The sequence below is a fragment of the Bos grunniens genome, chromosome 10, assembly GCF_055505025.1.
Source record: "Bos grunniens cultivar Pamir isolate PY7600 chromosome 10, Bosgru_T2T1.0, whole genome shotgun sequence".
Lineage (NCBI taxonomy): Eukaryota > Metazoa > Chordata > Mammalia > Artiodactyla > Bovidae > Bos > Bos grunniens.
The window spans coordinates 65,810,861-65,833,060 of record NC_141174.1 but is presented as its reverse complement, the minus strand read 5'-3'; the positions used below and the strand labels follow the sequence as shown (position 1 = coordinate 65,833,060).

The window sequence follows — 22,200 nt, the reverse complement described above, 5'->3', positions numbered from 1 at the left end:
CCTTAGTCAATCTCTCCCATCCAGAAGCTTCCATAGGCCTTTTATCCTTCTCCATCAAAGGGCAGACAGACTGAAAACCACAATCACAGAAAACTAACCAATCTGATCACATGGACCACAGCCTTGTCTAACTCAGTGAAACTATGTGCCATGCTGTGTAGGGCCACCCAGGACAGATGGGTCATGATGGAGAGATCTGACAAAACATGGTCCACTGGAGAAGGGAATGGCAAACCACTTCAGTATTCTTTCCTTGAGAACCCCACTAACAGTATGAAAAGGCAAAAAGATAGGACACTGAAAGATGAACTCCTCCACTATAGAACTATTCAATTTTGCACTTCAACAAAAAGAAAGATAAAACCAAAAGGAAGACAGGAGGTCAAAGGAGAAAGTCATAAAAGATGTGCAAACACCAGCTAATCAGATGGCCTGAGGAGCAATGGTCCCTGGGGAGGAGGCAGGAAAGACCCAAGCTGCCCCACCCTACACCAGCAAAAAGCACTGGCCCTTTTGAGGCCCAACTCCCTCAGCCCTCCTGGTTCCCATCCAGCTAGAGGCTCGGATCCAAGGCCAGGCTAGGGCCACACACTGGGATCTAGACAGCTTCCTCCCAGTTGGAAACCAGAACTAGGGTTTTCTTCCCAGAGTCAGGACAGGTGAGGCTTTGTCACATAGGTTCCCTGATTAAAAGAGGAATAGTGACTTGGGCCCTGGACAGCATGCCTATCTGTGCATGTGTGATTGAGGGAGAGAGAGAAGGGGAGAGAGAGAGACAGATCTAGGCAGAGGCAATAGCCAAAGTGAGCAGTCCTGGCAGCAGGGGATTGTTGAATGAGCAGTGAGTACAGTAAATCCCCAACGTACGAACAAGTTCCATTCCGAGAGCATGTTTGTAAGTCCAATTTGAACGTTAAATCCAACAGAGTTAGCCTAAGATACCCACCTAACACAATTGGCTATATAACACTGTACTCTAATAGGTTTATAATACTTTTCACACAAATAATACATAATAAACAAACATAACAAATAAAGAAAACCTTTTTAATCTTACAGTACAGTACCTTAAAAAGTACATGACAAAAGCTGGCATACAGGGGTGGGCATTGAGTGAACAGGCAAAATGAGTTACTGACTGGATGAGGAAAAGGAGGTGGGAGACAGTGGAGCAGAAGGATGGTCAGCACTAGGAGATGGAAGGCAAGCTGCAGTTTCACTAGGGCCTGATGCTGATGGAACGCACATTCGTATCTTTGAAAGTTCACAACTGGAAAGTTCGTGTGTCGGGGACTTACTGTATGGCAGCTGGGCCATGGAAGGGCCCCAGGCAGCTCAGCACTGGGTGGGACAGCAGGAGGAGAAAGAGGCCACAGAGGCCCTGGCCAGAGGGAGAGGGCCTGAAGACCCCCACACCAAGCCCAGTCATTGTGGATCTCCTCTCCACAGACCAGAAATCTGCCAGTGCTAGAGAGGCTTCGGGTGTTTGGAGGGTCCCTTGTGGGTCAGAAGAAATGATAAGCAGAGGGAGAGGGAAGTAGATGGCCCAGATGGCAGGACACACCTGTGGAAAAGGTGGGAACTCAGGCTCTGAGTTCTCAGCTAGGCTCTCTCTGCCCCTGCCCATCCCTGGCAGCTGACAGGCGCTCACAGGCCAGAGCCACAGGCAAGTTCATGTTTGCTCTGCCCCGATAAGTGGGTATGCCCTCTAGACATACTCATTTAACTTCTGGGGATGGTGAGACTATTTGCTCAAGGTAGCAGCTGTACACCTGATAAGAGGATGTGACCCAAGTTTAAAGAGCAAAGATGGGGAATTAGCATGGGGAACCTCCAGCTGGAGCCCAGCCAGGAGGGGAGATCATCCCACAACCTTCAGGAGGCTGAGCACAGAAGGGTGGGGAGCCATGGGGCAGGCAGAGGAGGCTAGAGGTGAAGAGGGATTAACAGACAGGACCCTGGGGTGAGTGACCCAGATGGGCAACCGATGTGGTCCCCCTTTATTCTGGATGCCGTTAGCATCCAGATGCAGTGGGGCGTGGAGGGATGGTTAGGGCTGGGGCTGTTTGCAGGAAGTGTGGATTGGATGGACACATCTTTGCTTCTGGTGTCAGTTCAGGGCAGTAACCTGCACTCAGCTCTCACAGTGCCCCTTCTGTTGAGGGTCTAAAGACCTGGTCCCTGTGAAGTCCTGTGTTTGGTGTGCGTTCTGGGCCACGATGGTTGCCCGAGTCCCTCCACACACTCCAATGTCAGATGAGAACTGTTCATGTCTGCCATACATCCCCTCCCCGACACACTACCTCCTCCCAGAAACACAGGGGAGAAGGGACCCCCAAAAGTCCAGGTTGCACCTGGAGGAACATCCCGAGGTCCTGGGGACCTCAGTGCAGGTTCCAAAGAGATGAGAAGCAGAAGCCCCACAGGGTCCGCTGCCCCTCCCCCTACCAAGCTCTGGTCTGGAGCCCAGGGTCCCTCCTCTGTCCCAGTCCGCCAGCTCCAGCCTGGGTCAGCCTCCAGTCCTGTCCCCAGTCTGTCGCCGGTCTAGAGCCAGCTGGAGGGCCTTCCGCACTGTCTCCACATTGTTCAGGACATTGTATCGACTCAGGGCCACCAGCTGCTCAAACTCTTGGGGCTCAAAGGTGAAGTTCATCATGCCATAGGGAGTGTCTGGCCCATTGATGACAAAGTCCCCACCAGCCTTCTCCTCAGCCGTTTTTCGCTCCACACCTGTGATGGGACATGGAGAGAGGCCGGGCTAGGGTACTCTGTGGCTAGGAGTTGCCAATCCAAAAGCCCACCTCCCCAGGACATCCAGCTGGTTCCATAGGTTCTGCTTGGGCCCCCATCTCAGATCTCTCACCCACCAGGAGGAGCCGGGCCAATGTGCATGCTGAGTCCAGGAAGCAGAGGCCAGATCGGGGCCTCCAAGAGAAAGGTTTTCATACATTGTCCTGGGGACAGCATCCCCCTCACCAGCCCAGGGCTCTGTGGACCAGACCCAGACCCCAGGCTCCCCTCACCTGGGGCCAGGTGTGTGCGGAAGGTACGGTTGACCAGGGGGAAGTGCAGTATGATGGGTGAGCTTGGGTCCTCAGCCTTGGCAAACAGGTAGCACTCGTGGGGTTCCTTCATGTCCTCCGGGGACACCTCAATCCTGGGGAAGGAGATGCCTCGGTCCAGGCAGTACTTCTCTGTCATCTGTAAGACCTGAGTAGGGATGCTGACTTGTGCACTTCTGACCCTCCCTGAGGCCCCCTGGACTCACACAGGCCCAGGCTTCGACGCCAGCTCTGCCTCCCACCAGCCAAGTGACTTCAGGCAACACAAACAGATCCTACCTCCAAAACCCCACACGGCTGGAGGGAGCCGCTGACCGAGACTCCCTGGGGGGGCCCTGCTGGCTCTGTGGTTACCATTGTAACCAAGGGACAGCACACCAAGACCCAGGCCCAGACAGGAGCAGGGAATCCATCAGAAACAGCATGGGCCAGAGCAGCAGTCTCCTCTTTATCCGGATAAAGGCTCCCGAGGACTCTTTTTGGCCGCCTCTCCTGACTCTCACTCTCCCCCATCACCTTCCAGATGGGGAGACCAGAACTGCTAACAGTGTTCACAAAGGTGCTCACCCACAGCTCAGAACCCAGGCCCTCCTTAAAGGGCGATCGCTCAATGCCCAGCCAGGCTGCTGTAGCAAAGACCCATCCCCCACCCGCCCTGCACTTTACCTCAAAAGGGGCATCCAAGGAATAGTCGAAGGACAGAATGAGGTCCACAGCTCTTTGTGGCTGCAGGCTCAGCGGGAATGGGGAGTTGATGGCAAAGCCTCCGTCCACCAGGTATAGACAGTCTCTCATGGGAGTGAGCTGGTTGGGGAAGGCATCTGGATGCAAATCTGCACAAAGACGAATGCTTGCGTTTTGCAGCACCCCTCTTCTCTTCGCCCCTCTCTGTCGAGAGCTCTCCTCTCTGACAGCCACGGGGTCTCCCATCTCAGCTCCCACCCCTGCCTCCCCAGCACAGTCATCACAGTCCTTCCCCTGCCAGCCCCTCGGGGCAGCCAGAGCTCCACCCCAACCCTCATCATGGTCAAAAGGCAGAACTGGCCTCAGAGAGCCACAGGCACAGGCAGTAGGTGGGACCCTGCCCAGAGCAGCACCCACCTTTCCAGGCCACAAACTCCCTGCCAGACACATAGTCCTCGTGCAGGTAGAGGCCCCGGGTGAAGTTGCAGTTCTCGGCTGAGGTCAACCGGGAGGTGCATATGTCCAGCACAGCCTGATAGAAGGGTCCCTGAGGGGTAAAGAGCCTGGTTCTCAGCCGCCCTGGATCGTGAAGCTGGAGCTCTTGGGAGCCATCTAGGTGGAGGTGGGAGGGTGAAATACAGTGAGAAGTGGTGCCCTCCTTTGCCCAGTGGTTCTTGTGCTTCATAGAAGCCCGCTTCATCTCCCCATACCCTTCCTCTTCCCCAACCCCAACTCCCAGGCCTCTGAGCACTGCTTCCCAAACTTAAATGACTTTTTCTTTCATGGTCCCCACATTTTGAAAGTTGCCTATGACACAGCATGTATTAAATACCACCTACCCTTGAAGCTGCATATGCAACTTCCGGTTAGATTTTCACCCTGCTGAGCAATTATCACATGTCATGCTGGCCACTGTGCCGGGCACGGGTTTGCAGAGGTGGACAGGCCCGGCCCTGGCCCTCCAGGGCTCACAGCATACCAAGGGAGAGTCACATAAAGAGGTCATAATGGTGACAGTGCCCTGAGATCAGGACCACATGGGATGTGCGTACAGTTCTACGGGACTCTGGCAGTCAGACCCTTTATCAACCTGGGGGGATGCAGGGGAACAGAGATGCCTCCTGACAAAATAATGTCTGAGCCGAACTTTTAGAACAGGGCAAAAGTTACCCAGGAAAGAAAGGTGGGGAAGGTATTCTACATAGCAGGAAGCTCATGGGCCATTTAAGGAGTGGGCTGAAGGGGAACCCTGAGGTGGGTGAGCAGAGGATCAGCCAGCTGCCTAGTAGCCCCAGATTGATCTAATTGAAGCTCAAATGGAGAATTTTAAAGGCATAGGCTTATCACAGAGCACTCACAGCTCCCACTCCATTTTCTGACATGGGCCCCCCATCCTCCAGCCTCTTTATAGACCTCTGGGCATCCAGAGACACTAAACTAGAAGATATCTTCTCAGTACTTCTCTGAACTGAATGGGACATCCAAGTCCTTCTCCCTCATTCCTTAGGCCTCTGCCAGGGTCCTTTGCTGGAAAGAGGTATTGGGGGCTGGGGGTGGGCTTGGTTGGGGGATCTCTGTCCTCACCTGTGATGTTCACACTGTCTTTGAGCCAGTCTAGGAAGCTGAGGCCCCGGCCAGAGGTCTTTAGGAAGATCTCATCCAGGCTGGCTGCAAAGGCGCTGCCCCACATACCTAGGGAGAAAGGCAAGGCCCCAGGCCCTTACAACACCTCCACCCACTTCACAGAGCCTGCCCTGTCCCCAGCCCTCCCACCTAGACGTACCCTGCAGGTAGCAGATCCGGGACTCGGGCCGGAGCTGCAGCAGGTGCCCCATGAAGAAGTCTGAGCCAAAGAGCTCGGTGGGAACATACGTGCCGTACTTGGGGAAGCCGACCTCATAGGGGGTGAACTCGCACCACTCTGGGAGCCAAAGTGAAGGGAATGTCACTAGGGGCTTCTGACTAGGAGCCCATGGTTCCCCACCTCCCTTGTGCCAGAGCAGGAATCTTTGTCTTGTCCAGAGCAGGGTGCAGGAGGCCCACTGTGCTGCTCCAAGGCACCCACCTGTACACCAAGAACCCTGGCCTCTTACACCCGACCCCACCATTGCCTCTACCTGCTCCCTAGGTCCCCACACCCTGGCACCTGCAAAGTCCTCCCCACTGATGTTGCTGCGGACGTTGATGCTGGCGTAGATAGGGTAAGGGTTCTGGCCCCGGCTGACTGCCTCCTTCTGGTCAGACAGCTTGGCAGGATTTTCCTGGTCGGGAAAGAAGGGAGACCGCTTGGCCTTTTTGGAGTTCCCTTCCCACACCCCGTGCCACCCTGCACAGTATGGTGTGACCCCAAGACTTCGCTTGCTAAGGGCTGTAATCTAGGGACAACTCTGGAAAGGACAAGCTTTGGGGTGCAGCAGAGCAGAGGCCACTGTGGACTTTGTGTGGTTCCAGGGCCTGTGGGAATATCCTCCCCCTTTCTTCCCATTCAAGAAAGCACATCAGAACCCAAGGGAGTCAAGTGACATTTTTAAAGGAACGACTGAAAATCCACTCTACTTTCTTTTAAAAAGTAAATCACTAGAAAACATGTATTCCTTTCTTAAAAATAAGATATCACTTTCACAACTAACAGCCACACAGCACTGGGCCAGGACCCATAGGTCCCCAGGGTCCTAAGAACTTCACTCAGCTCTCATCTCACTTCCTAGTGTCTGCTGGGCCTGCAGTTCCAGGAGAAATCCCCAGGTGATGTGCATCATGCCTGTTTGGCCAGTGGGCTGGAGTGGCATTCTTCCTCAACAGCAGGTTGGAATCATTTGGGACACTTTCAAAGCAGATCTGAACTAGGGCTTGACAACTCACCAACCAAAACCACCGTCTCTGGAAGTGAGGCTTAGGCACTAAGTTTTTGGAAAGCTTTAGGGGAACTAAGTGCTGATGGGGTAAGGTGGACAGGAGCCAACATTCATTTATTACCTACTCATCTCTTACCTCCTGGTACAGGAAATATTCAATGAGAAGGCCCCAGAGGTCAACGAGGGAAGTGCTGTGGCCGCGGCTTTCCCGGATCCCCAGTTCCTGGGCGTAGTACTGCAGGCGCTCCGTGGACATTGCCCCCATCTTACTGCTGCACACCCGAGCCTGGGCACGCTCAATAGGGCCCTGCAAGGCCACCTGGGACCAGGCGGGGTCCTGGTAGAGTGTGGAGATGCACCTGGGTATGGAGGGAATTAGGGACAGGGAGGCACAGCAAGGGGATAGAGAGATGCGGGTGTCTGTGAGTCACCCCCTCCTCCATCCCTTGCACTGACCTGCACCACCCACTCAGAGGGCCCTGTGGACTCTGTCCCTTTCTGCTCCTCCTCACCAGATCACCAGGTCATGCCCCTGCCCCTTCAGAGCTCTCCTTTATTTTGCCCTGCCCCTACCTCACTTACCAGGTGGACCCAGAGACCCCGCTCAGGTAGGTCACAGTGTCCAAGAGGCCGAGCTCCTGTAGCCCAGCCAGGCTGCCATACAAAGACGACATGGCTCGGGTTCCACCTCCTGAACCCAGCACGGCCACCACCGGCACCTGGGCACAATGATAGTCATGATACCGTCTACTCCCACTATTGCTCGTCTGTTATTGCTTAGCGTATCAGACACTGGTCTAAAAGTCTTGTGTTATCTCACCGAATCTTCAAAGCAACCCAATGGCATCCCCACTTTACAGATGAGGAAACTGAGGCTCAGGATGTTTAGATACTGTGTCCACAATCATACCAATAGTAAGTACTAGGCTATCAAACTGATGCAGTAGAGCCTCAGAGATGGCTCTTAACATTATACCAGGAAAGTATGTACCTGAGAGGGATATTGGATTTGCTCAAAACAGCAAAATCAAGGTTTCTCAACTTTGGTACTGTTGGTGATTTTGGGCCAGATCATTCTTTGTTGTAAGGAACTTATCCTGTGTGTTATAGGATGTTGAGCAACATTTCTGGCCGTTACCCAGCAGATGCCAGTAGCATCCCCCTCCCCTCCCCAGTGGTGGTGACAAATGTCCCCTAGATGGGTGGGACATGAAGTTACCCCCAGCTGAGAATAAGAACTGAAGTGACAAAGGCAAGCATGCGGCTTGGACCTGGACCAGACACAAGAGGTGCCCAGATGTCTTTTTAGGATCAGAGGGGCCTGGTGGGATCAGACTAGAAACTTTTTGGCTCCTCAAATTTTCCAGGAAGGTCTGGTTCATTCCATCCCAGGCTTCTGGTTCCTTTCCCTGTTTTTCCTTTCTTCTCCTGTCTTGAAAGAAATGCTCTGTGGCTGCATTCCAACAAGGTCACTGTGCCTTCAGAGGGCTGGAGGAGGCAGAAGGCCTGTTGGCAGGCCTGTGCCCTTTCTACCCTCTGCCCAAAGAATGGAGACCAGGTGCAGGGCAGGCATTACCAAACCAGAAGTCTAGGCTTGCTCAGCTTGTCAGCGCCAGGCACAGGAGGAAGCCACTGCTCATTCCTAATCTACCCCAGGTCTCCCTCTGAGCACTGCCTTTCCCCCTGCCTCCCAGACACAGGCTCCCACGGAGCCTCCGCTTCCAAATCTCTTTGTCTACTCTTACAGACTGCGTTGTGTCCTTGCCCCCATAGCCTCCCGCGGAGATGAGGGGGAGGCCCAACAAGGAGGTAATATAGATTATGTGAGGTGATAAGGGTGGGACCTTCATCACATAGGACTGGTGTCCTTGTAAGAAGAGGAAGAGAGACTCCCCCAAACCCTTGCACAGGCACAGGGGAGAGGCCATGTGAGGGCCCAGCCAGAAGGTGGCTGTCTACAGTCAGCAAGAGCAGCCTCATCAGATGCCAACCCTGATGGCTCCTTCATCTGGAACTTCCAGCCTCCAGGCTAGATAATAAATGTCCATTTTTTGAGCCACTAGTCTGGGGTGTTCTGTTATAGCAGCCGGAGCAGACTAATAGAGCCCCCTCAGCTGAGGCTGCTCAGCTCCCATTATGTATGGGGTCCTGACTCCCCCGAGCATGCCCGTCAGCTCAGGCAAACAGGCCGGCTGCCTTCCTCCGCTGGTCCCCACGCTTCCCCAATGCTTCCTGTCACCTCCTAGCCACACAGTCAGTCCTCTCAAGGAAGAAGTTGGAATTGGTCCCAGCCACTCTGGGGCCCAGCGCCTCCATTCCATACCTGGCTACTATCGGGAGCGTGGCTCAACCCCAAAGCCTGCTGAAGGGCCTTGGACACGAGCCGCTTCCTCTTCTCCAGAAACTCCTTCTCCCCATCACAGAGGTCGAAGCCAAGACGCAGGTCAAGGTCTCCAGAGCTGCCTCAGAGGAAGTCGGGGGTGGAGTATTGGGTGACGGTTCAGTGGAGGAGAGCCTCCAGCCAAACCCATTTTCACAGGAGCAGACAGATGCACACTCCAGGGAACCCCTCAGGAAGACCCCACAGGAACCAGACACCCCCAACCCCCAGCTGAGCTGAGTCAGCAGAATAGCCCCCACTGCCTCACCTCATCTCTGCCTTCACACTCATGGCCACCTCCTGGCCCTGGAAGAGACAACGGCCCATCACCAGAGCACTGAGTGGGACTCACAACACTGGTTGCTCTGGTAACTGTGGCCCGGATGTGGACACTATGACTGAGCCCCAGGCTGGCCTTATCTTGACCTCCTCCCCCTGACCCTTTTTGGTGGTGACAGAGCAGGCAGGGATCCCTCAGGCACCTGGACAGGGCCTTACCTCCCCCAGGGCCACAACACACTCCTGCTCCTGGCCTAGGGCCAGAGATGAGAGCAGGATGCCAGGCTTGCTGGTCTGGGACTCCTTGGCCCTCGGGTCGCCCTGCAGAGAAGAAAACACTCAGAGTGGAGGGAAAGGGGCCTCGTCCAGACTGGACTGATTTTGTCATTCGCTCCTTCCCAGGCCACGTCACTTACCTGGACCATGAGCTTCTCTCCTAGGCCCACCTCCAGCCTGGAGCTGAGTACTGGATTCACGTGGAAGGTGAACATGGCTGGGATGCCCATCTCCGTGGGAGGCTGCAAGGGCAAGAGCTGGGGCTTCTCGTAGGCTCCAGGCACTGCCAGCTGAATCTGCCTAGGGCCTGAGAGCAGAGGGCCCAGGTGAGTGCCAGGCGAGGGGGTGAGGGTGGGGTGTGTGTGGCTCATGATGGTGGCACCCCAGCAGCAACTCCCCTTTTCTTCCCCTTGGAAATGTCAGCTCGTCACCCTGCTCACTCTCTGACACGGTGTCCCACAGACAAGGTATCACAAAAGACACTCAGGGTCCTATAACCTGTCCTAGTCAGAACTGGGAGCTGTCATTGAGTGCAGAGCTCCTGCTCAGGGCTTATGGGGCTGATGATTTTGAGATTATCGTATTAAGTATATAACATGCTGCTGCTGCTGCTAAGTCACTTCAGTCGTGGCCGACTCTGTGTGACCCCATAGACGGCAGACCACCAGGCTCCCCTGTCCCTGGGATTCTCCAGGCAAGAAAACTGGAGTGGGTTGCCATTTCCTTCTCCAATGGATGAACGTGAAAAGTGAAAGGTAAGTCGCTCAGTCGTGTCCAACTCTCAGCGACCCCATGGACTGCAGCCTACCAGGCTCCTCAGTCCACAGGATTTTCCAGGCAAGAGTACTGGAGTGGGGTGCCATCGCCTTCTCCGATATAACATGAGTGCATGCTAAGTTACTTCAGTTGTGTCCGACTCTTTTGCAACCTCATAGACTATAGCCCACCTGACTCCTCTCTCCACAGAATTCTCCAGGAAAGAATACTGGAGTGGGTTGCCAATTCCTCCTCCGAGGAATCTTCCTGACCCAGGGATTGAACCCAAGTCTCTTATGTGTCCTGCATTGGCAGGTGAGTTCTTTACCACTGCCACCTCGGAAGCCTGGTATAAAACACATATTTTTAAAATATATATATGGGATCATATTATACTGCTGCTGCTGCTAAGTCGCTTCAGTCATGTCCGACTCTGTGCAACAGCCCACCAGGCTCCTCCTGGGATTCTCCAGGCAAGAGTACTGGAGTGGGTTGCCATTGCCTTCTCCTCATAATGATCCTATATTAATTATTACATTAATTACCAGTTTTCAACAGGTACTTTCCCCTCTGTTGCCCTATTCAAGCCCTGTTGACTGTTTTGGGGCAGGTTTGTGGCCAGAGAGAAAGCAAATAAAGCTTCATATTGTTTCTGAAGCATAAGACCTTGTGAGAACAGAGAGGGTTTGCAGGGGAGGTAGGAGGAGGACGTGGGTTCATGGCACAGAGAGGACAGGATTGGGGAAGCAGAGGAGAGCTGGCCCTGCCTGGGTGAGGCCAGCCTGGCAGGAGGCAGGGAGAGGCCTGGAGGCCCAGGAGCAGCAGGGCCTGCCCTCGACTCTGCAGCTTTCTGGACAGCAAGCGAGACCCCAGACAGAAAGAGCTACAAATGACAACCATGAAGAAGGGACCAGACAGACCCACAAAAGAGCCCCAGATCCCAAACACTCAGGAGCAGAGGTCCAAATGGAATCCCTTTCCCTATTTGCCTTCTTTGGCACCAAATGAGACCTGAGACTTGACATGAGCAGGGGTGGAAGGAAATTAAAGAATAAGCGATACTTCTATTCACACCACAGTTTTCAGGCTGAGACTAACATGGACTTTTCACAGAAAGAAACAATAAAAGCTGTGGTGGGGGGAGCAAACAGGTCCTGGGCCTGGGTCTGCTCCATCACTTATTGACTGTGTGACTTTAAGCAAGCTTCTTTGAGCCTCCGTCTCATGAATTAAAAGAGAGTAATGACTGTACCTATTTTGCAAGGTTGCTCTGAGGATTCAAAAATAAAACACTATAAAATGCTTAGCCCAGTGCCTGACTCATAGAAAGTGCCCGATGTTACCTGGGCAGCACTTGGCTCGGAGGCCCAGACTCCCAGCGTTGGAGTGACCTTAGCTGCCACACAGGCTCCGCTCCCCTCCCACACCTGGGCCCCTTCCTGAGTGCCTGCCTTCTGTGACCGACTGCAATGGCCCCAGTTCTTCACTTCTAAAGGTCTCACTCTTTGCCATGTGACCTCAATTCCTCCCACTAAAGAAGCCACTGTATTCTTCGCCCTCCAACTTAGAATCAGCCTTGTGCTTGTTTTGGCTAACAAAATGTTAGTGAGTGGCTGTGATGTAACCAAAGACTCGAAAAGCTCTTGCTCATCTGGACTTGCTCTCTTGCACCTCTGCAGATGTCTTCAGGACATGCCCAGGCTTGTCCACTGGTCACAGAAGGTAGACAAGGGACATGGGAGCCGAGCCAGGTCACCCCACCAAGTCCAGCCTAGATCAGCCCTGCCCCAGCTGACCTCCAGATGTGTCTGCCACTGAGATTTTATGGGTATTTTTTGTACATCAGTAGTTGAACAGATACAGCCACAATACTTGAATATTCCCAGAGATTCACTACTTTCAGAGGCAATCCATTTCATCCTTGGTCAGCTTTAAGCAATGAAAGATTAAGGATTTTCTGCCTAAGACCCATTTTCTTGAAACCAGCAGCCTCCAATCCCCCAGGAGAGAAGGCAAGACCCCTAGGCCCCTGGGCAGACTCACCGTGCCCTAGATGTGGAGCTGTCCCATCGCCCCTGAGGGTGCCCTGGATTCTCAAACACGGCTGAGCCTGAGGAAAGCAGAGGGCTGTGGGAGCCAGAGCATCTATGGGGCCCTGAACAGGGCCTCAACCAGGAGAGAGGGATGGAGGGCTCTCTGGGGAAAGGTTGAGCTGACATCCTTCCCAGGGCCTGTGCCTTATGAGCAGGGGTCTTCTGTCACAACCCCCTCCCAGGACTCAGAGGCAGTGGCCCCTGGAAGGAAAGCAGGAGGAAAGGAGGGGCCCCAGCCAGTGGCTCCTTGGCAGTCTCAGAAGCCAGGGGCCTGAGTGAGCAGAGTGCTGTGCCCAGGAGGGAAGGCTGGCTTCTGGGCTATTCCCTCAGGTGGAGGCAAGGTGCCCCCTTGTCCCTGGAGATGCCTCCCCCGCATGTCTCCCCTTGAGTGCCCTTCAGACAAGTGGGCATGATGGGCTCAGTCATGGACTCCTCAAAGTGCCCCCAAGCCCTGAAGATCCCCCAACCAGTCTCCCCTACTCACCACCAGGACCCCATTAGTGATGACTTCAGGTGCGGGCACCTGGCTGCAAGGAACACATGAATCCCTCAAGATGGCTGTTATTATAATAACGTAACCAAAGCAGTTGAAGAACTTAGGGAGCAGGGCAGGTCTGGGGTAGGGGTGGGTGTCAGGATCAGGACCTCCCCTCTAAAGCCAGGTCAGCGCAGGACCTGGTAATTGGGAGCTGGGAGGGTCTCAGCCTATATGGGAGGGTATGGGCTCCACTGGAACTCACCTCTTCTCCAAAACAAATTCCACCTGCAGCTCGTGTGACTCCTACATGGAGGGAGCAAGGGAGCACTAGTTTTCGAAGTACTCCCAGAGCTTCAGGACCTTCCCCCTACCCCCAGTCCTACTCAGCTCCAGGGACTAGAAGGGAGACTGCTGTCGTGGCTGCTCATGGGCCCTGGGGTAGTGGCATCACCACCAGGAGCTCCATCCATTCAAGGCTGTGGGCAGGTATGTTCTAGACACTGAGGATTCATGACTGACAGAGACACACAGAGTCCATCCCCTCGAGGAGCCCACGTGTCGGCTTCACTCAGGGAAGGAGTGTTTGCAGGAAAGCTTTGTGGGACCAGGGCTGCAGGATGGAGGAGGTTTGTCCTGGAGGCCTGGCCCATGCTGACCTGGAGATCCCTATGCCCAGCTCCTCATCTCCTCGGGCTGAGCCCACTGCCCAGGTGGGGTGGCTCACCTGCTGGCTGAGGGGGAAGGTGTGTGTGTGTGGTTGGCCTGGCTTGAGGCTCCTCAGATCAAACAGCAGCAGGGAGAGCTGGTCATTGTCCAGGATGTCCTTGTCATAGAGGGTGAGCTCCAGGACATTCTGGGGACAGTGTCAAAAGGGGGGACCTGAGACGGGGCAGAGGGCAAGCATCTGGGAGGAGACCTCCCCCTCCGCAGCCCAGCCCTCACCTTCATGGCACCATGGATCCGGTAGTGAAAGGTCTCATTCCACTCGGGGTCGCTGCAGTTGGCCACCACTCTGGTCCGGGAGGGGCTGGGGGATGCCGAGGGCAGCCACAGTTGCACATAGCAGTCAGCTTTGGACACTGTTGGTAGGATGGACAGGGGTCCTCAGCCTCTAGCTTATGGCAGGAAAGGTTTCCTGGAGGAAGCTGGGGCTGGGTAGGAAGGGCAGAGAGGGGAGGGGAGGCTGCCCATGGAGCAGGCTGGGGTGGGGAGATGGGGAGAGCCCATGTCTTTGACTTTGAGTCCATCTCCACCAGGGAGACTCCTCCCATTAAACAGGATGGAGATTCTGTGGAGACCAGTTGAAGAGATTATGTGACAGCACAGCCCATGGGGTAATTCCCAGAAAGGGCCTGATCCAGAGAACGAGCTCCAAGCTCCCGCCCAGTGTGAGCCTTGGAATGGAAACCCCTAGAGAGCAGACAGTGACTTCTGGCAGCAGCGGGCCTCACATGCTCACCCAGGCTGGCATTGCTCCATGTGCTAGACTCAGGGAGGAGTCAGTGGTCTGCATATTCCCCTCCCCTCCAGCTCCTGGCTGCCTGACCCTTGGGCTCCCTCACCAGACAGACCTCCATCCACTAGACTCTAAATACACATGTGCACTTCTGACCAGCCCCTGTTGAGCTCTGGGGAGGCCCCAGGGAGAGGAAGGGAGAAAGCGTGGCATTAGGGGTCACTCACGCAGGTCTGTGCCCTGGATATTTTTGGCCCTCAGCACCTTCACCTGGAGGTCATAGAAGGGGTGGGTCTCCCGCTGAAAGGACAGAAAGACTCAGTTCCAGGAAGCCAGCTGTGGGGCCCACCTCAGGTTTCCCTCATCCCATCACAGAGCGTCAGGCAGCCTGGCCCAGGGTCACTGATGTCCCTGCGCCAGGAACCCAGGAGGCCTTGGCAGGTGAAGCACTGGGAGCTGAGCACATTGGTGATGAATGTGACCTTGAAATCAGTCGGGCCAGGATCAAAATGAAGCTGCACTATGGACTAGCTAAATGACCTTGGGCAAGTAACTTCATTTCCCTGCGCTTTAGTTTCCCTGTCTCTAAAGTGAGTGTTATCAGAATGGCTGCGATCCAAAAGTCTACAAGCAATAAATGCTGGAGAGGGTGTGGAGAAAAGGGAACTCTCTTACACTGTTGGTGGGAATGCAAACTAGTACAGCCACTATGGAGAACAGTGTGGAGATTCCTTAAAAAACTCGAAATAGAACTGCCTTATGATCCAGCAATCCCACTGCTGGGCATACACACTGAGGAAACCAGAAGGGAAAGAGACACGTGTACCCCAATGTTCATCGCAGCACTGTTTATAATAGCCAGGACATAGAAGCAACCTAGATGCCCATCAGCAGATGAATGGATAAGAAAGCTGTGGTACATATACACAATGGAGTATTACTCAGCCATTAAAAAGAATACATTTGAATCAGTTCTAATGAGATGGATGAAACTGGAAGCTATTATACAGAGTGAAGTAAGCCAGAAAGAAAAACACCAATACAGTATACTAATGCATATATATGGAATTTAGAAAGATGGTAACAATAACCCTGTGTACGAGACAGCAAAAGAGACATTGATGTATAGATCAGTCTTATGGACTCTGTGGGAGAGGGAGAAGGTGGGGAGATTTGGGAGAATGGCACTGAAACATGTATAATATCATGTATGAAACGAGTCGCCAGTCCAGGTTTGATGCACGATACTGGATGCTTGGGGCTGGTGCACTGGGACGATCCAGAGGGAGGGTATGGGGAGGGAGGAGGGAGGAGGGTTCAGGATGGGGAACACAGGTATACCTGTGGCGGATTCATTTCGATATTTGGCAAAACTAATACAATATTGTAAAGTTAAAAAAAAAAAAAGATGATAATCTCATAGGGTTATAGTGAGTTTTAAATGAGAAGTCATACAAAGTGCCCAGCATACGTGCTTAATACATTAACTAATTATGTTTATTGTGCATCACAAGCGTGCAGCTCCCCTGACTATAGTACTGCTGCTATAGCTGAACAGCTGAAGTGAAACCTCGAGTGAAGTGTTTAGATTATCAAAAGAGAAAACTGTGATGAGCTGCACCTGCCAGCTCCTGACAAAGGCTAAACGATGGCCCAAGAAGGGGTGGGAGGTGAAGGGAAACCTAGAGTCATGCAACTGGTACTGGTCTGACAAGTCACTAAGGAGACTTGGGCAGCTTGGGCTCAGGAAAGCAGACTGCAGCCTCCCAGGAGTGAGAATCTCCTCCAGACCCCAGCGAGCCCCTCACTCTCACCACCCCCTCAACCACCAACCCCGCAACTCTACAGCCAGGCTAACCCAACTAGCTGCGAGTGTCACATCACCTCGCCCTCCTCTTCCTAAGCAGATGGGACTATTTTCAAGATTATTGTTTGGCCAGGTTCTCTAAGCTCTACCAGGTAATATGGAGCGAATTGGTCCTGGCCCAGATCCAAATGCATTCCCAGGGTTGGCCCCAGTCTCCACAGCGGACTGGGCTCCCAGAACTTCTGTCCACACCCCCAGGGAAGATCAGGTACTTTACCCGCCACTGCTCGCACTGAGGTCCCCTCTTCTCTCGCTTCTGTAGCTGCACCGCACCCAGGAGGGGCAGCCCCTTGCTTGTCAGCCACCTGGGCCAGAGCACCCAGGGCATGGCCAGGCAGCCCAATTCCTGGCAGGAAACGCTGCCTGCACTCTGGCCACACTGGCTGCTGGCTTAAGTCTGACAGGTAGCTGGGGTGGGGAGGGTGGAGCTGGCTGCTCCACTGAGCACTCTTAACTGGGGCTGGAGGTGGGGTTTGACATGCTCCAGGAAGTGCCTGGAGCCCAGTTTCCTGTCAGGAGGGACTTCGGACCCTTTCCAAGAGGATGCAGAACGGGCAATCTGGTTCCCAGTCCCAGCAGCCCCTGGTTATCAGGGGGCTGCTTATGGAAAATAGATGCCTGAGCCCTAGCCACAGATGACTTGATTTAGTGGGTATGGATAGAACCCAGGTGTTTGCATTTCCAACAAGCCTTTGAGATGATGCCAACACAGGTGGTCCAGGGAAGAGCAGCCAGAAAGTGCTGCATTAGGGGCCCAGTCTCCACCAAGCCACCAGAAAATCCTAAAACCAACACCTTTCAAGTCCCACCTTCCACGAAGCACTTAAGCAGAAACTTGGAAATCTCTGGTGTCGTGTTTCATCTGAACTCAAAGTATTTCTAATCTCTCAAGGTCCCCCTCACTTGTTCAGACCCTGAGGGGGCACTGCACTAGGCCCTGGTCCAAAGGTGAAGAGGGCCCGACGTCATCCTGGACAAACTCAGACTCCTGACTCCCTGTGGCTTCTGCCCAGGTGCCCTTCCTGAATCAGTGGAAATGCCTGGATGGTCCAGGGACAGAAGCAGGCATATAACCAGGTGGTATGGATAAGAGCAGGCCAAAACCGGTCCGCTTGTCCTTAAGCTACTGGAGATAAATAGGCTTCAGAGTCCCCTCTGACTATCGTGAGCCTGAGGTTGCAGATGGTGTGTGATGTCCCCCTTTCCGTGGACCACAACCACCGAGGTGTCCAAGATAGGCACCTTTTCTGGAAGAAAGGGTCTCTAGGGCAGCGAGTTGTTGGGAGATACATTTCTCTTCCTCAACCAAGATCATCTCCACTCTCTTTCCCGTGGCACAAGTTGGAGACTGAAAAAATGACATTCCAAATGAAGTGATTCAACTCCAAAATGAAACCCACAGGCAAGTGCTGACCAGAAACTCCCAGAACGGCTATTGGCCAGGTCCCAAAGCGGAGTGCCTATTTCTGCTCAATTGGAGCATGAGGTCAAGAACCTATGCTGGGATCTCAGAAATGGTGTCCCACCCTCTTGGTGATCTGTACACAGCAGGGGAGACTGAAGAGGGCAGGGGGGACGGAGCTAGCTGGGGGCAGAGTCAGCCAGGCCTGGCAGCCAGGGCTCCTGACAGATTTTCTAGGCTGTTACCACACCTTCTCCTGGAAGCCATTGGCCCCATGCCTCAAGAAAGTCAAACCTCTTAGTCCCAGATGTTTTTCGAGAGAACTCAGGGTGGCCAGAGATGGCTCTCAAGGACACAGAAAGAACAGACTGCTGTTTTGAAGCTGGTCAAAGGGGACCCACACTTCACTTCTCAAACATCCCTCAGTCCCTTACTCCCACCAACTCCACACCCACCATGCACTTCCCAGTCATTCTCAGCTGCAGGAAGAGGCATGAGGCCGTAACACGTGAAGTGAAGGGGAAACAGTTTGGATCAGCTACAGCTGCGGTGTGTCTGACACTTTGTGATGAGATGTTCTCCATGCATAGAACGGCAAGCCACTCCAGTGCTCTTGCCTGGAGAACCTGATGGGCTGCTAATGGGGTCGCAGAGTCGGACACGACTGAAGCGACTCAGCAGCAGCAGCAGTTCTCCATGCATGCTGTCAACGCAGCAGCTACACACTAGCTGAACTGGACAACACAGATCAAGACAGTGTTACACTGATTTTTTTTCCTTAGTCACTAATCGGATTAGTCTTTCCAATTCTTTTTAAAATAATTTTTAAAGCTATAGTTTCTTAATTAAAAAAATTATTTATTCACGGCTGCACTGGGTCTTCACTGCTACTCTAGTTGTGGTGTGTGGGCTTCTCTTGCGACGCTCAGGCTTCAGTAGTTGCAGCGCGTGAGCTCAGCAGTTTCAGCACATGGGCTATTTCATACTCCATAGCATGTGGGATCTTCCTGGACCAAAGATCAAACCTGTGTTCCCTGCATTGTCAGGCGGGTTTTAAACTAATGGACCACCAAGATTTTGATTGTTAAGTTGGCATTTCATTGTTATTTTCATCAAATCCCACAGGAAAGGGGTTGGGGGAGAAGAGACCCAGACAGGCTTGGTTTCTTACTTAATGATGTTTATTATGAGAGCTCTGCCAGTCCTCACTGTAGTGCGTTTATCTCCAGCCTTCGCCACACCTCCGTGGAGGGCAGAGTGTCTAGGGCAGGAGAACGGAGTTCGGGAAAACTGGGTTGTTTATATACTCCAGCAGGGAAGGAAACACGTTTTTTATTCTATTGCTTCAAACACGTGTGCCGCACAGGTGGTGGGAATGGAAGGTGCACACGGAGGCCAGGAAGGCAGGGCGTGTGGGCTAGGGCCAGTTTCAGCTGCTGCTCCAGAGGAAACTCAGCCTGGTGCTCAGAACTGGTGCAAATAGGGCCCAGGGCGGCCCTGCTTCTTAGCAGGGGCATGGCCAGTGGGATGTGGATCTTGTGATGTGCTGTTTGGCCTCCCAAACCTGAGCAGGGTCCCCCATCTCTGTGAACAACGTTGATGGCTCTTACTCTTGTCCCTTCAGACCCTCCATGGAGGGTGGGCCTGTAAGGAGCCTCGTCTACACCACCAGCAAGTCAGGCTACAACACAGGCCCCAAACAGCACGATGCTGTGGTTTAAAAAGGATCTCAGCGTATCAAGGACAGGCCACCAGAGAAGTGTCAGTATCGGGCACTGTCATCTACCCTCAAAACTGTTGGACTCTGGGGTCATGGTGAGTGTCTAGGCCCCCAGCGAGGACAGGACAGGGTGCGCTCCCTGTGCGTCTTCAGCCTGCAGTGCTGGGGACTCCGCCCGTGGGCTCTGGGGCCCTACGGGAGGCGGGGTCTCCCCTGAACAAGGGCTCCCCCAAGTTTGGCGGTGAGTTTTGTCAGGAGCTCCTGCACTCCAGCAGCATTCTCGGCTCTCCCCAAGCCCCCTACAAGCACACCCAACGTTATCATTGTCAGTTTCTGATCTGATCGTTTCCTGTGTGCAGCAGGGATCCCCCTACCATCCATGTCCCAGCGCAATCCTCCAACCCTTGCAAAACAAAGCTGAAGAACAATGGTCAGGCCAAAGTGGGTGGATGACATGGGCTGGAAAGAGAAAGGCGCCCAAAGCACGAAGCACTCTGCTCAGCAAGCCTAAACCAACCTGCCCTGGGGGGGCTGGAGGATGAACCTGGAGCAGGAGCCTCTGCAGACATCTGCCAAGAGGCAGATACCCAGGGCAGCCCACCCTGAAAGCTACTGTCATACTCTGCCCTGAGAGCGATGCTCTTCTAAGCTTCTGGGCATGGAGTGTACAGTCCAAGGAGGTTCTATTTACAACACATGTGACAGTCAGTTATCAATGTATTCCTAGAAATCAGGAATTCCTCTTGCTTCTCATTTTACCTTGTTCAAAATTCCTGGCATCAGGAGAATGGGAGAGAAAGCCTGGGTGGAGCAGTGAGGGGAGAGATAAAGGAAGAAAATAAATAGAAAGAGAAGGAGACTGAAAAATCAAGAGCTGATGGAGGACACTGGTGAGGGGATGCAGGGTCAGCAACTACAAAGTGACCAGCGTTACCTAGAGGGCGGACCCATCCGGCCTCTGCAGTCAGAGGGGCTCTGGGGCTTCTCTGCTCAAGGGACTCCAGGCAGCCAAGCTGAAGGCTCCTGTGAAGTCCTATGCACATCCTAACAGAAAACTGAATAAACAACTCCCAGGAGGGTTACAGACACTTGACAGTTTCCATATTTGGGTGACTGGAATGCAAACGCAGGATGGTGCCTTTCCCATCTCTTCCTGTCCAAGCAGGTATCCAATTCTCTGAAATTGCCTGCAACATAATGGTATAAAAGGTGTAACTAATTTCTTTTTCTATCAAAAATCTGGCAACATCAGAACACAAGTCTGAATAATTCAGAAATGTTCCAGGGCTCAAGGTAGCCAGTGTCCAAACAGGGAGACTCCCAGCGGTGGCAGCAGTCCCGATTCCCAAGGCCGGGGCTCTCCCCTCTGGGGTAGCCAAGCTGTCCGCTGCTCAGTCCTCGGCCTGCTGGGCTCAGGTGTCAGCTGGGTTGACCTCTTTGGAGCAGAAGTAATGCACGACCACCCCATTGGGGTATCTTGCAAATGCGCTGCAGGGAAGGAAAATGACCTGGGAGTGACGGCTGCCTCTAAGAGAATACAAGTTCTTACTGGAAAAGGCACCTTACCAGGAGCCACCCCAGAAGCTACCTACTCTAACCATAAAGAGCAGTGCGGCCACCATCTCGGTCACATATCCAAACAGAGGATGAGGTCCACTCCGTTCAATTGCATGGGGATTTTTTTTTTCATTTATTAAATTAAAAAATAATTTACTGAAATATAGTTAATTTATAATGTACCCATCTCTGCTGTATAGCAAAGTGACTGAGCTATGCACATATACACCTTCTTCTTTTATATTCCTTTCCATAATGGTTTATGCCAGGAAACTGGATATAGCTCACTGTGCCATACGCGAGGACCCTGTTTATCCATTCTGAATATATAGTTTGCATTTACCAACCCTAAACTCCCAGTCCATCTCACTCCCCCCCACTGCCCTCTGGTGGCCACAAGCCTGATCTCTGTGTCTGTGGGTCTATTTCTGTCTTGTAGGTAAGTTCAATTGTGCCAGATTTTCGATTCCACGTTTAAGTGGCACTTGGCTTTCTCTTTCTGACTTCCTCCACTTGGCATGACACTCTAGTAGCAGGGGATATTTCCTACTGCCATCAGTGTGTAATACACAGCCAGACAGGGCAACGCACCAGCCTGGCTCAGCAGCAGTTTACTGAGCGCCAACTGCCCTTCAGAACAAATTTTGGGCTAACTCTAACAATGGGCAGTGGGTCTTTCTGAAGGGAAGCATTCTTCCAGCCATAGAAGTAAAAGGACAAATCACTCTTCCTTGGAGGAAGGGGCACTAACTAGAGTATATGCCTTAAAACAGAATGATGCTGCTTTAGGATTTTACTCAGGTCATGAGGCAGCAGGTTGAAAGACTTTTTTCTTCTTTCAGAGGTGTATCCTTAAAAGATAAGGACCTCCTGGCCACATACAGCTCTCACACACCCCGTGGTACATGTCACTGTTAAGCAGCCAGAGGGAAAGGGCTTTATGAGCAAGAAGTCAAGAGCCCCATGCTACACATTTCAGGCCTTTAAATTCTCAAAGCACCCCACCCCACAGACACACCAGAAAACATGGCCTGCCCTCTGGAGGCTCAAGTACTAAAAGCGGCCCAGATAGCCCTCAGCTGTTCTCTCCTCTGGGGTTAAGGGGCTGAAATCTACCCTGAGCAAGCTATGGGTGAGGCTCACCTGTTCCCAATCTTCTTCTTACACACCATGCACACCTTCTCCTCTGTGATGATGCACTTCACCTGCTGGTGCAGGATGCGCTCTTCCTGGACCTGGGAGCAGAGAGATTGGGGGGGAGGTCCCACTGTCTGGCAGACAGGACAGGAGGAGGGGCCGGCACTGCCTCACCTCCCAGCCCACAGGGGCTCCCTA

At 53.2% G+C, this 22,200-nt stretch overlaps 2 protein-coding genes across 15 annotated transcripts in view; both read right to left on the bottom strand.

The window, feature by feature from the left end:
* Positions 1 to 1,033: 1,033 nt before the first annotated feature.
* PLA2G4F (phospholipase A2 group IVF) lies at positions 1,034 to 16,629 on the bottom strand. 4 transcript variants are annotated; one of them, XR_015134903.1, is made up of 20 exons: positions 16,404 to 16,624; positions 14,547 to 14,619; positions 13,806 to 13,942; positions 13,588 to 13,716; positions 13,126 to 13,166; positions 12,870 to 12,912; positions 12,336 to 12,402; positions 9,677 to 9,843; positions 9,480 to 9,581; positions 9,250 to 9,287; positions 8,925 to 9,060; positions 7,184 to 7,320; positions 6,738 to 6,960; positions 5,893 to 6,007; positions 5,530 to 5,667; positions 5,331 to 5,438; positions 4,164 to 4,358; positions 3,729 to 3,866; positions 3,024 to 3,210; positions 1,034 to 2,730 (listed from the first exon to the last, which is right to left on the bottom strand). XR_015134903.1 is itself a non-coding variant. In XM_086321722.1 (20 exons), exons 1-20 carry the CDS (start codon positions 16,512 to 16,514, stop codon positions 2,510 to 2,512), a joined length of 2,535 nt encoding a protein of 844 aa, XP_086177848.1. In that variant the 5' UTR covers positions 16,515 to 16,629; the 3' UTR covers positions 1,034 to 2,509. The 4 variants fall into 4 exon arrangements, 3 of the variants coding, with proteins under 3 accessions (XP_086177848.1, XP_086177849.1, XP_086177850.1); XM_086321722.1 differs by having other exon boundaries at positions 3,729 to 3,895; positions 16,404 to 16,629; XM_086321723.1 differs by lacking the exon at positions 12,336 to 12,402 and having other exon boundaries at positions 3,729 to 3,895; positions 16,404 to 16,498.
* A 2,122-nt stretch (positions 16,630 to 18,751) lies between these two features.
* Positions 18,752 to 22,200, bottom strand: part of VPS39 (VPS39 subunit of HOPS complex) — a 47,023-nt gene continuing 43,574 nt past the window's right edge. For 6 of the 11 annotated variants that reach the window (XR_015134900.1, XR_015134897.1, XR_015134902.1 and 3 more), the window contains 2 exons: positions 22,009 to 22,100; positions 18,752 to 20,796 (listed from right to left, as the gene is read on the bottom strand). Coding sequence is in view for 5 of the 11 variants with exons in the window: in XM_086321720.1 (XP_086177846.1) it covers positions 20,721 to 20,796; positions 22,009 to 22,100 (168 nt within the window). In the remaining 6 variants the exon portion in view is untranslated. The remainder of the gene's footprint in view (positions 20,797 to 22,008; positions 22,101 to 22,200) is intronic. The other 5 variants (XM_086321717.1, XM_086321718.1, XM_086321719.1 and 2 more) reach the window with 2 other exon arrangements.

What these genes read in the sequence shown, in the direction of transcription:
- PLA2G4F (XM_086321722.1), bottom strand. Translation starts at nt 16,514, where the DNA reads ATGCCCTGGGTGCTCTGGCCCAGGTGGCTGACAAGCAAGGGGCTGCCC. An exon ending in CCTTCCCCCTCAGCCAGCAG is followed by an intron (nt 13,167 to 13,587) that starts GTGAGCCACCCC and finishes CCCTCCATGTAG; the next exon opens with GAGTCACACGAGCTGCAGGT. An exon ending in AGACAGTGTGAACATCACAG is followed by an intron (nt 4,359 to 5,330) that starts GTGAGGACAGAG and finishes ACCTCCACCTAG; the next exon opens with ATGGCTCCCAAGAGCTCCAG.